The 14023-nt window shown below is 50.4% G+C and overlaps 1 protein-coding gene across 1 annotated transcript in view; it reads right to left on the minus strand.

The window, feature by feature from the left end:
* Positions 1-2669: 2669 nt before the first annotated feature.
* LOC116957435 (cytochrome P450 2B4-like) overlaps positions 2670-14023 on the minus strand; it is a 44270-nt gene continuing 32916 nt past the window's right edge. The window contains exons 7-11 of the mRNA XM_076056099.1: positions 10810-10986; positions 8869-9010; positions 5590-5777; positions 4172-4313; positions 2670-2912 (exon numbers count right to left, since the gene is read on the minus strand). Coding sequence (XP_075912214.1) covers positions 2722-2912; positions 4172-4313; positions 5590-5777; positions 8869-9010; positions 10810-10986 — 840 coding nt within the window. The 3' untranslated portion in view covers positions 2670-2721. The remainder of the gene's footprint in view (positions 2913-4171; positions 4314-5589; positions 5778-8868; positions 9011-10809; positions 10987-14023) is intronic.

Here is a 14023-nt window from a genome sequence, read left to right on the forward strand (position 1 = left end):
TAAGGGGCCGTCCATAAATGACGTCACGCACCTAGGAGGGGGGGGTCAGACATTTGTGACGATGTGTGACGAGGTTGGGGGGGCAGGGGTTTGAGAAATGTGACGTCACATCAAAATGCGCAACTTTATGAATAAATATAGACAACACGTTCTACTTAATTACATAGACTTTTAAAATAAATGTTTTCTCCTGCAACATCAGAGTGCAGCGCCACATTAAATACGCACTACAATGACAATAGTTTAAAGCGATTTGAAGCATGTTTTATTTTCTTTGGGGGGGGGGGGCAGAGCTTTGTGACGTCATATTTGAGGGGGGGGTCTGACTTTTTGTGACGTCGTGTGACGAAGGGGGGGGGGGGGAGTCAAAAATCGTCCAAAATCGCGTGACGTCATTTATGGACGGCCCCTAAAGGAATGGAGTGGAGCGGGCCCGGTGTCGGGTGGAGCCGGTCTGTCTGGGTTATTAATCATAATAATACTATCAATGCATGTTTGTGGCAGTCAGAGTGATAGTTTTTGGGGGCATGGTGTCTCTTGATTGAGGAGCGGCGAGGGGGTGGCTTTGTGCGAAAAGTATTTGCAGGTGTGCGTGGGATTAGGCCGCCTCTGGAGCACGAGGGATTGGTCTCACGCCGTGCTAATTAACTTCTAAACGTAACACGTGCACACAGCTGCACATTCAAAATGGCCAAGGTCTCGTGTGTGAACCTTAACAGGTTGCTTGCGCAAGTGCTGTTGGTAGCGGGCAGCAGCAGCAGCTACGACACTGTGGCACACCAGGGGGTGGGTGACCAGCACCACGCCCGACCGCCTTTGTCTCCCCAGTGGCCACACAACAACAACAACCGCCATTCGCCACTAAGTGGCGGTGACGTCGCCACGACGCTTGTGCCAGGCCATGTGCACCTTGAGGCCACGTGAAGTGTCGAACGCCCGCTGGCAGGTCACGGGGCAGACCCAGCGGGTGCCACGGGTCGACTGACTGAGATGACTGAGATGACTGGCTGATGCACCACCTGTGCCCCCTACTGTGCCAACCTGCTGTGCCTTAGCCACCCGGCGCTCCGCTCGTTGTTGTGAGCGTCGCTCCTCCGCCCTCCGTTGTTGTTGGAGGGCGACTACCTCCAACTGCCCAGTAGCGTCCTTCACGAGCCTCCTCCACAGAGGCCGATCTTGGCACCGCTGGTACCAGTCATCGGCAAGTCCACTCAGCTACACGTCCTCCTGGACCACATCACTCCCAAACGCACACACTCTCAAACACACACACGCGCCTACACGAACAAAATACAAATATCCCCTGGTGAAGCCTTGACAGACCGTTCGGGGTAAAAATATATTTAATCAACACATTTTATTACGGGCAGTGTGTATACGCTTCATTGCTCATTTTATTCTCTCAGAAGGCTTGCGCGGAGCTTTCGGACGGCGTTTCTGCGGCCGTCTGGAACGCTCTTCCCCTAACGTCGCAGTGCCGGATGATCCTAGCAGCAAAAGTAACTACATGTGTAGCTACGGGCCCCGCGCGAAACGCTTTCAAGCTATCAATTCCGGTTCGGTGATTCTGCACTTGCTCCATTACTATAGAACTATACCACCTTCGACTTTTACGAACGACTGAGATGTTTAAGGTCAGCGATTTCTATCATCTGGCCGTATAGCAAGTGAGAAAAAAATTACAATTACTTTACTTTGCGGGTTAATTTGTGTTTAATATTCACGCAAGTGTGTTTTTTTGTTTGTGTTTTCATTCGGGGTCCCCTTTTATACCACATGCTACAGACCGCGCCCGCGCTAGCCTCATCCGGCGCTGCTCCGTCATGGCCAGTGCTGGTCTTTGCTCTTCCCTTTTCCAATCTCGAGAAGCGACTGCAGTTCAGTCGGAGTGGCGCGCGTAGTCTTGCTAACCCCCCATCTCCCACCCTTACCTCCCATCGTCAATTGCCACGCACATTGCCTGCGCAATCGTCCGTATCGTTTCTCATCCCGTCTGACTTTGTCCCACTTGTTCCTCCGTGCCGGTCATCGCCGCGGCCGGTCTGGAACGCACCCTTCCTTCCCAATCTTGGCCTGCACCCCAGCTCGGTGGGAGGTCGCCGGTTCGATCCCGAAGCTTGACGCCTGCTGGATATTTTGAGGTTTGCGGTTTGTCTGTCTCTCTCTCTCTCTCTCCCCTCTCGTCAAACACTCCAAATATACAACGGGCGTCGCTCGGGGTCGGGATTGAACAAGCGAACTCGTGCATACCAGGCGAGGTAGTTAACATCTCCTAGCCACCGTGACGATGATGGAAGAGGCACGCAGACTCCAAATATGCAGCAGTAGGCGTTCCTCAGGGTCGGGATCGAACCCAGGACCTCCTGTATACCAGGCGAGGTAGTTGACGTCTCCTAGCCACCGTAGATTTCGAGGGACGTTGCTCTCACGGTACAGACCGCGTCGGCGTGAGAGCAGAGAGAGCGCGAAGACTTTGCGAGCCTCCCTCCTCCTCATCCCCCTCCCCTCTCCCTCCATGTCTCGTCCCCCCCTCCTCTTCCTGCTCCCCCCACTCCTCATTCCTTCCGCCCCCCCCCCCCCACTCCACACGCCTCCCCCACTCCTCTTCCTCCTTACGCCTCCCCCACTCTTCCCTCCCCCTCCTCCCCCCACCCCACTCCTCCTTATTCCTCCCTCTCCCCTCCCCCCACTCCACACGCCTCCCCCCACTCCTCTCATCGCTCAGGCGATGGGAGGGCGTCCGAGGGCGCGCACGCGGTACTGGGGCGGCACGTGGATGAACGTCTCCCGGCTCGTGGGCGCGGGAGCCGGGCAGCCGGGCGGAGGGGTGAAGGTGAACGCGTGCAGCAGGGACGAGAAGAAGACGAAGAGCTCCGTCCTGGCCAGAGACTCTCCGAGGCACAGACGGCGACCTGGCGAGGTCGCGGGGGTGGGAGGGGAGAGATGGCACGGGAAGCGCTTCGGATCGGCGTCGGTTCATGTTTCTGGTAAACCCTGCGAGCTCAAAAGCTGTGGGACGTCGGGTTTCATCGACGAAAGCATCGGTTCCCCGGGCAAAGCGTCACGTACAAAATGCATAACGAAGGTTTTTTTGGGGGGTTGGATCGCGTATAAATGTCGTATCTTGACCTTAAAGCTTTCGTGACTGCAGACATTTCATATTCTTTGGGTCTTTCGGTAAAGCCACGTAGATATCAAAAATAAGAAAAAAATATCACGACGTTTCGATCGCAATACAAGTGTTGGTGGTGGTGGTGTTGACACGCGAGCACACCGGCGCCGGCTAACTCCCAGTACTTACCTGTGCGGGGCGGTTGTGACACACCCCTAGCCGGGACCTCTCTCGAGGATTAGGGGGATGTGGTGCTACAATCCCTCGGAACCCTCCCCTCTCGAGGGGAGGGGGATGTGGTGCTGGGATCCCACAGAACCCCCGCCCCTCGGTGGATAAAATCGCATAAACGACGGGAGCTCAAGAGCAAGAGGGCAGTTGGGAACGAGTCAAGAAGAAGAAGAACCAGTTGGAGACTGAAGACCAGCTAGCCAGACCCTGGGACTCCTCTGGATCGCTGCCCTTCTAAGAGCCGGCCAGAGCAAGCCAGTGGTGCGGCCCCAGAGCCGCGAAGGTCGATGTCCTTCGAAGGGCCGAATTCGTGTGGCCGGTGGTCGGGACCTGTGCGTTGGCTGGCCAGATCAGATAGTCTCCTTGAGTGGAGGGGCGTGAGGATAGGTGTTAGCTAGCCTGGGAATACTTCCCATAAGAGAACGGGTGAAGGGGCCGCTACCTCTTCAAGTATAAGCTGTACCTCCCCAAGTATTAATAAACGTGGGTTGCCTCAAGTCCGACCGTCCCTGTCATCACTACACAAGCACTCGTCATCAGGTGAAGAACTTTTTTTCACGTCCAAACGTGATAATTTTATTTTTTTCTACGTGGCTTTCCCGAAAGACCCAAAGACTAAAAATGTTGTGTCGTACCCCTCCGCCACCCGACGTGGCCAGTAAGATTTTGTCACGTAAGCAACGCACCAATTAGTTACTACTTCAGCCCAGCGATGTGTTGTCGAGAGGAACGCGAGCGTCGCTCTAACGCGGATTTCCAATCGCGCACTCTCAGCCCCAGCAAGCAAACCCAATGATCGTTCGCCCACTCGCGGCAGCCGCAATGTACCTGCGGAGAAGGGCATGAAGGCCTCGCACTGTCGAAACTGCCCGGCGGCATCGAGGAAGTGCCCCGGGTTAAAGTCGTCGGGCGTCTCCCACATGGTAGGGTCCTTGAGCACACTGCCCAGCACGGGGATCACCTGCGTTCCCTGTAGAGACAGGGTGGCGGGTCCCCGCGGACATTTGGTGACATCACATTAGTAAAAGCGCATGTTAAAAAATAGCAATCGAAGGCACGTGACATGCAGTGGGAGTTCATACTCTTTGGATCTTTCGGTAGAGTCACGTAGAGCTATTTCCTTTTTTTAACTACGACATTTTCGATCGCAACGATAGTTTGCAAAACGAGAAAAATTGTCCTACGTGACTTTACCGAAAGGCCCAAAGAATATGAATTACTGCAGTCACGAAAGCGTCGAGATGCAGTGGGAGCTTTCGCGACCAATATTACTCGCAATAGAGGTTTTTTTGTTTTTTGGTTGTGTCAGATCAAGTTCGTATCAAAATGCGTCGGTGAAGCCACCGAACCGACACGGCCATTCGGCAAAAGGTTTGTGTTGCGTGAACGAAACGTGGCCAATTCGTTACGAGTAGAGCACAAGCCGGTTGTGTGTTGGAGCGTAAACCCACTAACAACATTGTCCAATTCGAGCAATTACTGGCGAAATGTCGTGCTTTTGAGGTTTGAGATTTCCGAAGCCTCTGTCAATCTGATTACATGGGTCTTCAGGCGGGGGCGGGGGGGGGGGGGGGGGCCTTCATAGGTGCTGCTACTTGCCAGCAGCACTTGCCCCAGCAGTCTGTTAAGGCTACACGGGGGATCTTTGTCTTCCTCGCCACTGGCAGTAAGGTTGTAAAACTGCCTGAACAATTCAAATAATATTAGTTTGGGTCTTTCGGTAAAGTCACGTAGAATATGAATTGCTGCAGTCACTAAAGCTTTAAGTCAATATTTAATTCGAGTACTTTGTTGTGTTGCACATTTCCATGGATTATCCGTTGAGTCTGCGGCAGAAGTTCAACATTTCGTATGTTGCTGGCGTGTGTGTATGCACTTCTTTAGCACCGTATGCAGCCAACCACGCTAATGGGAGGTGCAGGAGGAAGCACAGCAAACTAAACACAACAACAACAACAACAAGTGGCCGCGTCGTCGTCACGTGCAAATTTATAGCAGCAACAACCCTGCGGAGAAGGGCGCAAAGAGCCGAGATCCGTCGAGGAAGTGCCCCGCCGGTGCTGAAGGTCCCAACGGGCGCATACCCACGCAGACGGCCGGCCCCAGTCGGGCGCACTGCACAGCAACGGCCGGGGAGGGGGGCGGGGGCACGAACCGCGTTCCAACAAACTCCCAACGCCAGAAAGCACCCCGACGGTTCCGGACACCTGGGAGCGGGGGGGGGGGGGGAGCTCCCGCCGCCTCACCTTGGGGATGAGGTAACCGCGGAAGGTGGTGTCGCTCGGCGTGGCGTGCGGGAAGCTGTAGGGCAGCATGTTGGCGTAGCGCTGCACCTCGTGAACCACGGCGTTGGTGAAGGGCAGCGAAGTGTGGTCGGCGTAGGCAGGCATCCGGTGGCGGCCCACGACGCCGTCAATCTCCTCCTGGACGCGCCCTAAAGCGCCGGTCGCGAGCGAGCACGTGGAGAAGGGGGGGGGGGGGGGTTAGCCAGACCTGGCCGAGGTGGCTCAAGTAGTGATTTTGTAAACCGTCGACTCAAAAGGATCCTCCATAAGAAACCCTCCACCACCTGGCACGGCCAATCGGTAAGGGATTTGTCACATAAACAAAACGCCAAATAGTTGCTAGTGTAGTGTGTAGTGTATTTTACTACTTCAGCCCACCGGCGTGGTTGAAGAGCGAATCCACAACATTTACAATTTGAGTAGCACGACGTTTCGCTGGTAATTACATCCGGCATCATCGGGCGATTTGCCACAATCGTAGTAACTATTTGGCGTTTTGTTTACGTGACAAATCCCTTACCGATTGATTGGTCGTGTCGGATGGTGGAGGGTTTTGACATATTTTCGCGATCTAACGCAAAAACTTTAAGAACGAGCGGGAAGTATCCGGCGTTGCCCGGGTCTTAAAAATATTTCAAAACTACTCTTAAAACTGTAACAGCAGTGCGTACTAATTGTGGTGGTACCTGCTATGATTACAGCAGTGCATACTAACTGTGGTGGTACCTGGTATGCACCGTAGATCATAGCGACTGTGGTGGTACCTGCTATCACTACAGTAGTACATGCTGACTCTATAGCAGTATTTATCGACTGTATAGCACAAAGTACTCGCCTGACAGAGTGGCGTGGCGAGGCCTAGTCCCATGCAGAGCCTCCGGCCTCGCCTAGATTGTCCAGCCGGCCAAGGTGGCACCTTGGCAGGCTGGGCTGCTACCTCCAACCCCTCCCCACCAGTCACAATCTCCCCGGCCGCTCTGCAGTAATATTTGCGGCCTATAGTGGTAGCATCTAGCGACTGTATAGCAGTATTAACTGCATGCATCGGGGTGGGGGGGGACATCATACAGTGAAGAATTTACCTGAGTGTTTACTGTCATTTTATAGCATTTTTAACGCGAAAGAAAATGTCGCCCTCACTCCCACTTGGCATGGGCCGTCTCCCCCACCAAAGGCGCGTGAGCTGGTATGGACGTGCACGCGTCAAAAATAAATTAAAAGGGAAGCGCACACAAATCGCTAATTAAACTAATTTAACGTTTACGGATGTGAAAAAGGAATAGCGCTTGCTCACCGCGGGGCTTACGGCGTGGTAGCTGGCTATTTTCTTTTAGGTAAACCCCATCGTTGGAGAGCCAAGCGTGCGACCACACACAAACCCCGCCACAAACCCACACGCAATTTTTGACTTTATATAGATAGATAATATTGGTCGTGAAAGCCTACTAAGTGTTAAAACGACTGAACTCTCTCACCCACGTGGTGGTCACGTGGGGGTTTTCCTCCAGGTCCTCCGGTTTTGCTTTTTTGTTCCCTCCCCTTCTCCGTTTAGAATCAACAACAACAACAACACGCGTTCTAAGAGTTACTTGGCTGTGGCTATGAATCTCCACGTGATGATGATGAGCCACTTCGTTGAGCTGTTAGTGTGTGATGGCCAGGTCCCTTCTGAACAAATATCTACCTCGTAGCTCATTGGGCCTTACCTGGTAAAATAAAATAGTTTAGTTTTAGTCTGTGGGTCTCTATGTATCTTTTTATGGGTCTCTATGCATCTCTGTGGGTCTCTGTCTCTATATTAATTGGATGCTACTATAAATCTCAACGTGATGATGATAAGCCCCTGCGTTGAGCTGCCATTCTGTGATGGCCAGGTCGCTTTTGGAAAAATGTGTACGGAGAGGCTCCGTGTCGGCCAATCGGTTTCAAAGACAATGCGTGGCATGTTTACCACAAGTACCGTTTTGTGGCTGATGCAGCACTCAATTCCTTTTTGGTGCTTGAACATCCCGAAACAACTCCCGTTTCGTTCCCGGCGACGGTAAAAGCCCATTCTCGTTTGTCACGAGTGAGAATGGCGCTTGAATATCGCGAGAGAGAGAGGGATACATTTTTCAAACGGGTACCTTTCCGCGTAGGCTTTCGCGACCAATATCATGGGAGGTTTTTTTTTTATTGTTCGGGTTCGATCGTGTAAATGTGTCATTAAAACCCGCCACCACCCAACACAGCCAACTCATTAATCCCCCCCGCCCCTCACCCACAGTGTGCAAGACTGCAGAAGCGTGGTCACCACATCTACGCCTCTATATAAAGGAACAAAACGGGTGGAGTTGTCCACAGATGTGGCCGTCGCCTGATGAAGCCGGTTGTAAATTACTGGCGAAACGTGACGGTACTCAGATTGTAAATGTTGTGGCTTGGCTCTCCAACACACAACCGGTGTCGTTGCTGTACTAGTATACTACACTACACACTACACACTAGTTCTGTGCTAGTATACTACACTATACACTAGTTCTGTGCTAGTATACTACACTACACACTAGTGCTGTACTAGTGACGAATTGGCCACGTTCTGTTTACGTGACAACCCTGACTAGTTGGCTGTGTCGGGTGGTGGCGGGTTTTAACGACACAGCATTTATATATTTACGCGATCTAACACAATATTTAGTCTTGGTTCTTTCAGTAAAGTCAAGCAGATAGAGACATTTTTTTAAAGTAAAATAAATATTATTTTCAATTTGTTATTTCTTTGTTCCGTGACTTTACCGAACAAGCAAACAATAACGAATTCCTGCAGTCACGAAAGTTTTAAGCAAAAAATCCAAAAACCTTTTTAGAAGATATCTTGATTTGAAGCTTTCTTGACTGCAGGAATCCATACACTTTGGTTCTTTCGGTAAAGCCAGGTAGGTATAAAATATATTAAATCACGACGTTTTGAACGCAACACAAGCGTCCGTTATTATTTTTCGCCTGATAATGGACGCTTGTGTTGCGTTTTGAAACGTCGTGATTTACTTAATTGAATTTTCTACCTACGTGGTTTTACCGAAAGAACCGAAGGGTAGATTCGAAGCTTTCGTGACCGCAGGAATTACTCTTTGGATCTTGTGTTTGCAATTGAAACGACGCATTCTGTTATTATTTAATTTCTATTCTACGTGACTTTACTGAAAGAACCAAAGAGTACTTTCACGATGAGTTCTCGGTCTCCCTGCGCGAGTCACTCACGCTGCGTATCGGGGTGGTGCATCATGAGGAGCAGGGCCCAGCGGAGAGACATGTACAGGGTCTCCGTGCCGGCCATGAACAAGCTGACCGTGCAGGCGATGAGCGATTTGGCGTGGAAGGGGCTGTCCGGGTTGGTCGACTCCTGTTCGACACGAGGAGCAATTTTTGAAAACCTTTTAGTTAGATTAACTATTAACCCCCCCCCCCCCCCGCCCACTTTCTATAACCTTTTGATTTGGGAGTTCTGCAAGCGTCTTATAATTTTGTTGACGGACAAGCGGAATGCCGGGCTTTCACATTAGCTTAGTATTTGTGTATGTATACGTTAGTGTTTTAAGAGCAGGCAAGTTTTTTAAAAATATTTTCCCCCCAGGCAAAGCCGGGTACTTCCTGCTCGTTAATAATAAAGAGGTTAAATTTTGATTTAAAGCTTTCGTGACTGCAGGGATTCATATTCTTGGTTCTTTCGGTAAAGTCACGTAGAAGGGAAACAATAAAATAATAAAAATATAAACAATAAAATTCTCACGACGTTTCGACTGCAACACAAGCAATCATCATCAGGTGTGAAAACCACAACAAGAAAATTTGAAAAATTTTCACATTAGCTTAGTATTTGTGTATGTATACGTTAGTGTTTTAAGAGCAGACAAGTTTTTTTGAAATATTTTCCCCCCAGGCAAAGCTTGTGTTGCAGTCGAAACGTCGTGATAATTTTATTGTTTTATATTTTTATTATTTTATTGTTTCCCTTCTACGTGGCGACTTTACCTGAAAGAACCAAGAATAATAAAGAGGTTGTTTTTTCGTTTGTTTCTTGGGTTTAGATTGCGTGAAATAAAATGTTGTGTTGTCGTTAAACCCACCACCACCACCACGACATAGCCCAGTCGATAAAGAGGTTTGTGTCGCGTCAATACAAACGCAGCCGCTTAATTAACTAGTTTCAGCACACGCCAACCCGTTATGTGTGTGCATTGAGAGAGTAAAACCCACAACGCACCATTTACAAACTCGAGCAGCCGTGATGTTGCGCCGGTAATTGCAACAACCAGCAGCAACAATAGCAACAACCAGCATCATCAACAACAACAACCAAGTAATCATCAGGCGACAGCCGAAGAGTTTGTAAGAGACATTGCCCACGAAACGCCGGCTCGGGTGAAACGGGAACGCGAATCTTTAATTTACGGGGACTGGATTAATCCGATGCGCTACGGGGAGCCCCTTTGTTATTTATCTTTCTAACTTTAACAGATTGGTCCACCCAGGAGGTACGGGGGTCTCGGAAGGTCACAACAACAATACACAATACGCAGAAAATGTCAGGAGTGCAAATTATAAGAAAGGTAAGCAAATCACGATTAATTAGCTTAAATTTAACTTTTTTTAACGTGACCCAGGTTAGGCCCACTGAGCTGTATGGCGATATCACAAATGATAGCAGCACGACAAAGTGGCGTATCATCATCATGATGACCGTATGGCAATGTATCCCAATAGCCGAATACTCTAAATGCGTGGTGCTGATTATTAATCTGGTGGTAAAATCCGGCGGACCCGGAGGAAAATCCACGCAGCAACCACGGGGAGAGAGAGAAATGCAGGCGTCATGGTCAGGATCGAACCCACGACCTCCTGCACGCCAGGCGAGGTAGTCAACATCTCTTAGCCACCGTGATTATGATGAGAGAGAGAGACACGCAAACTCCAAATATGCAGCAGCAGGCGTCAGGGTCGGGATCGAACCCACGACCTCCTGTACACCAAGCGAGGTAGTCAACATCTCATAGCCACCGTGGTGATGATGAGAGAGAGAGAGAGAGACACGCAAACTCCAAAAATGCAGCAGCAGGCGTCATGGTCAGGTTCGAACCCACGACCACCTGTACACTAGGCGAGGTAGTCAACATCTCTTAGCCACCGTGGTGCCCTCCCTACCTGATGCTGTTTGTCCATGAACGCGTCGATGTAGTCGCGCGGCTGTTCGGCGACCCACGTCGTCTTGTGGTTGTCGATGATCATCTGGATGTGCTCTATGAGCAGCCTCTTCTTCTCGAATAGCAGGTTGTGTGTGCCTGGCAGGTGCTTCATCACCGACGGGAAGGAGTTGTACAGCTGCCGAGCCACATGCGGCACAGGTCGGGGGGAGGAACGGGACGGGGGGGGGGGATAATCAGTGCAACACCGTCTGGGAAAATGTTATGGTCAAAAAAACTAAAAACATCATTGGGATGATTCTATATTTCCGCACACGGTTTGGCTACGTACCGTGGGAAAGAAGTTCAACATACATACCCACATAACCACCAACACCACCATCACCACCACCACCACCACCGCCACCATCACCACCACCACCATCACCTCCGATCAACGTACGTACGAGGCACTGGTGACACACTCACTTATGCGTTGCTGCTAATTTACATCCACCCCATTAAACGTGGCTGTTGGCTGTTAGAAAAAGAGGCTGAATATGCCCCCCAACCGTCAAACTTTGAATTGCACCCAGTGTGTGTGGTGTATGGTGTAGTGTATGTAGAACTTCTTTCGCACCATACGTAGCCAACCACGCTAATCGGAGGTGCTGGGGGGAGGGGGGGGGGACAACGACACACTAAACACAACAACAAGAATCAGTTCTAAAGAAATTCGTTTGTCAATCTAGATGATGTAAAAGTGCAGCGTAGCTCCCAGCGGCTTCCTAATAATCGGAAGGGGAAGAGCGTTCCAGACGGCCGCAGCAGCGCGTCTGAGAGCGCGGCACGATGATGCGGTGACCGCTACCTTGAAAGTCCAAAGTAAGAAAAAAAAAACTCTCCCACTAAATGTTGGGAGTGGAAAAGTGCGTGACAGCGACTTATAGAAATGAGAATCTTCTTTTCAGAATCCTCATGTTTTTTATGGCTGTGGAGAAAAATCCCATGAGCTATGAAGCTCTTTTTCACCTCCCCAACGCATGCCCAACCACCAACAAACGAACGATAACGCTGCACCACCGTGCCTCGCCTCCCTCGACTCGTTGCATGTCCCCTCCCGCACCGCTCCGCTCTCAATCTCTCCCGCTGCTCCTCACCGTCCTAACCCTCCTCCTTGTGCACAATCACCGCTGCTGCTCCCTACTTGCCCCCCTACTTGCCCCCCTTGCACTGGAACAAACTCCCCCTCCACATCAAGCGAGCAGCCTCCCTGTCCGGTTTCCACTCCTCCTTCAAGACCCCCGTCCTCTTCTTAACCTGGCCCCATCCTTCCCTCCATCCCCAAGCACCACCGTAATTCCGGCACCCACAAACCGCCCTCCCCATACCCCATCCCCTATTCACCGGATAACTTTCAGTTACCCTAATTGTACCACTAATAACCCTTGTAAAGCACTTTGGATGAAAGCGATATATATATGAGATAAGATAAGGAAACAAATGACAGGAGTGCAACGTGTAGGGAAAGGGTTAAGCAAATAACACTTTAAAAAATCAATGAAATATGTAAAATATACTCTTTGGTTCTTTTGGTAAAGTCACGTAGGTACATACCGAAAGAAACACAGAATATGAATTCCTGCAGTCACGAAAACTTCAGATATGTAAAATCTATTTTAAAAAATACATTGAGTACAAATCAGCATAAGTACACCAGGGCCAAATCAAGGTTCTTGTAAGGCCCAGAGGCACTTCCGTTTCCTAGGCCTTCAACGATAAATTTTCTACAGCTAGTAACTGCTGCCCCATGTTACTTACTACTGCCATTGCTACTAGTGTCAATGCGGTACTTTCATTGGTGCTTGCTCCAGTTGGTAGGGCCGGGTGAAGGTCCTTGTACGCTATAGGCACTTCTGCTTCCTAGACCTTCAGCGAAAGCTCAACAGCTGGTAACTGCTGCCCCGTGTTGCTACTACTTCCGCCGCTGTCAATCCGCTAGTGTCACACGCTACTTTCGTTCGAACTTTCTCCAGTTGAAAGGGCCGAATGAAGGTTCTTTGTAGGCCCTAAGCACTTCTGATTTGTGGGTTCTTCAGTGGTAACTCTCTACAGCTGGCAACTGCTGCCCCATGTTATGACTACTACCGCCGCTGTCACCCCGCTTGCTTCGAGCGTAGCACAACAACGACGCCCTTTGCCCTCCCTTGCACTGGTGCTCTCTATTGAAAAATTAGATTGCGCGAAGAACACTGTTTGAAGATGTCGTTGCAAATTTAGAATTTCTCTCACCTTAGAAAAAAAAGGTTGACATGACTGCCTCTTTGTAATATACACTGTTTCCTATTCTTGTGTAGTGACTTACTCGGAGACGTTAAGACTTGGAGGCACTTCCTTTATTCAACCGAGCACCCTTTGCACAATACACACCCTACAACTGGTACACAATCTTCGTCTCTCGTTTATACACAACTCTACGTGGGTCGCTAGCCTATACACAACAATAGCCGTCAAACACTGATGGCGCTGAACCGAGACGGCCAACTACCGTCTAGCAGCGCAATATCGAGTGAAGACGACAGGGACGATGGCGACGGTCTTCAACAGCACGACGGGGATCCCACTCCAAACGATAGCCCCGAGCTCTTGCTCAGGGCCCCCTTTTATGCTCCCAGCATGGCCTCGCTCTGCCCCGGCCACGCCCCCTCTCTAGAACCTACTAGCGGGTTCCCGGGCTTCCCCCACGTGTCCCTTCTGTAACCTTTACCCCAGATAACCCCTCTGGTGTATCACGTGGCCTGCTGACGTCAGGGCTGCTGTAAGCTGCAGATCCCCTTCCCCGCCAGCAGACAGCGCTATGCTGCTACATTACTAGTCTGTGTCACTACACTTGCTATATATTTAAAAAGATATTTTCAAGAAGATAGATTGGTTACATTTAGTTTTATCATACATACATACATACAAACAAAAACAACATGATCAGCGTTTTTTTTTCCGTAGGCACATTTAGTTTTCGTAGGCCCTAGGCACAGTGCCTCCTGTGGCCTATGGGATAACACGACCCTAAAGTACATCACCAATTCCTAAGCTTGGGCAAGGCAGCAAAAGTCCCACACCTGCATATGTCTGTCGGTCACCTGCATCTGTCGGTCGTCACCTGCATCCGTCGGTCACCTGAATCCGTCCGTCGGTCACCTGAATCCGTCCGTCGGTCACCTGGATTCGTCGGTCAC

This window comes from Petromyzon marinus, chromosome 74 (genome assembly GCF_048934315.1).
Source record: "Petromyzon marinus isolate PM22_M1 ecotype Great Lakes invasive population chromosome 74, UKy_Petmar_22M1.pri1.0, whole genome shotgun sequence".
NCBI lineage: Eukaryota > Metazoa > Chordata > Hyperoartia > Petromyzontiformes > Petromyzontidae > Petromyzon > Petromyzon marinus.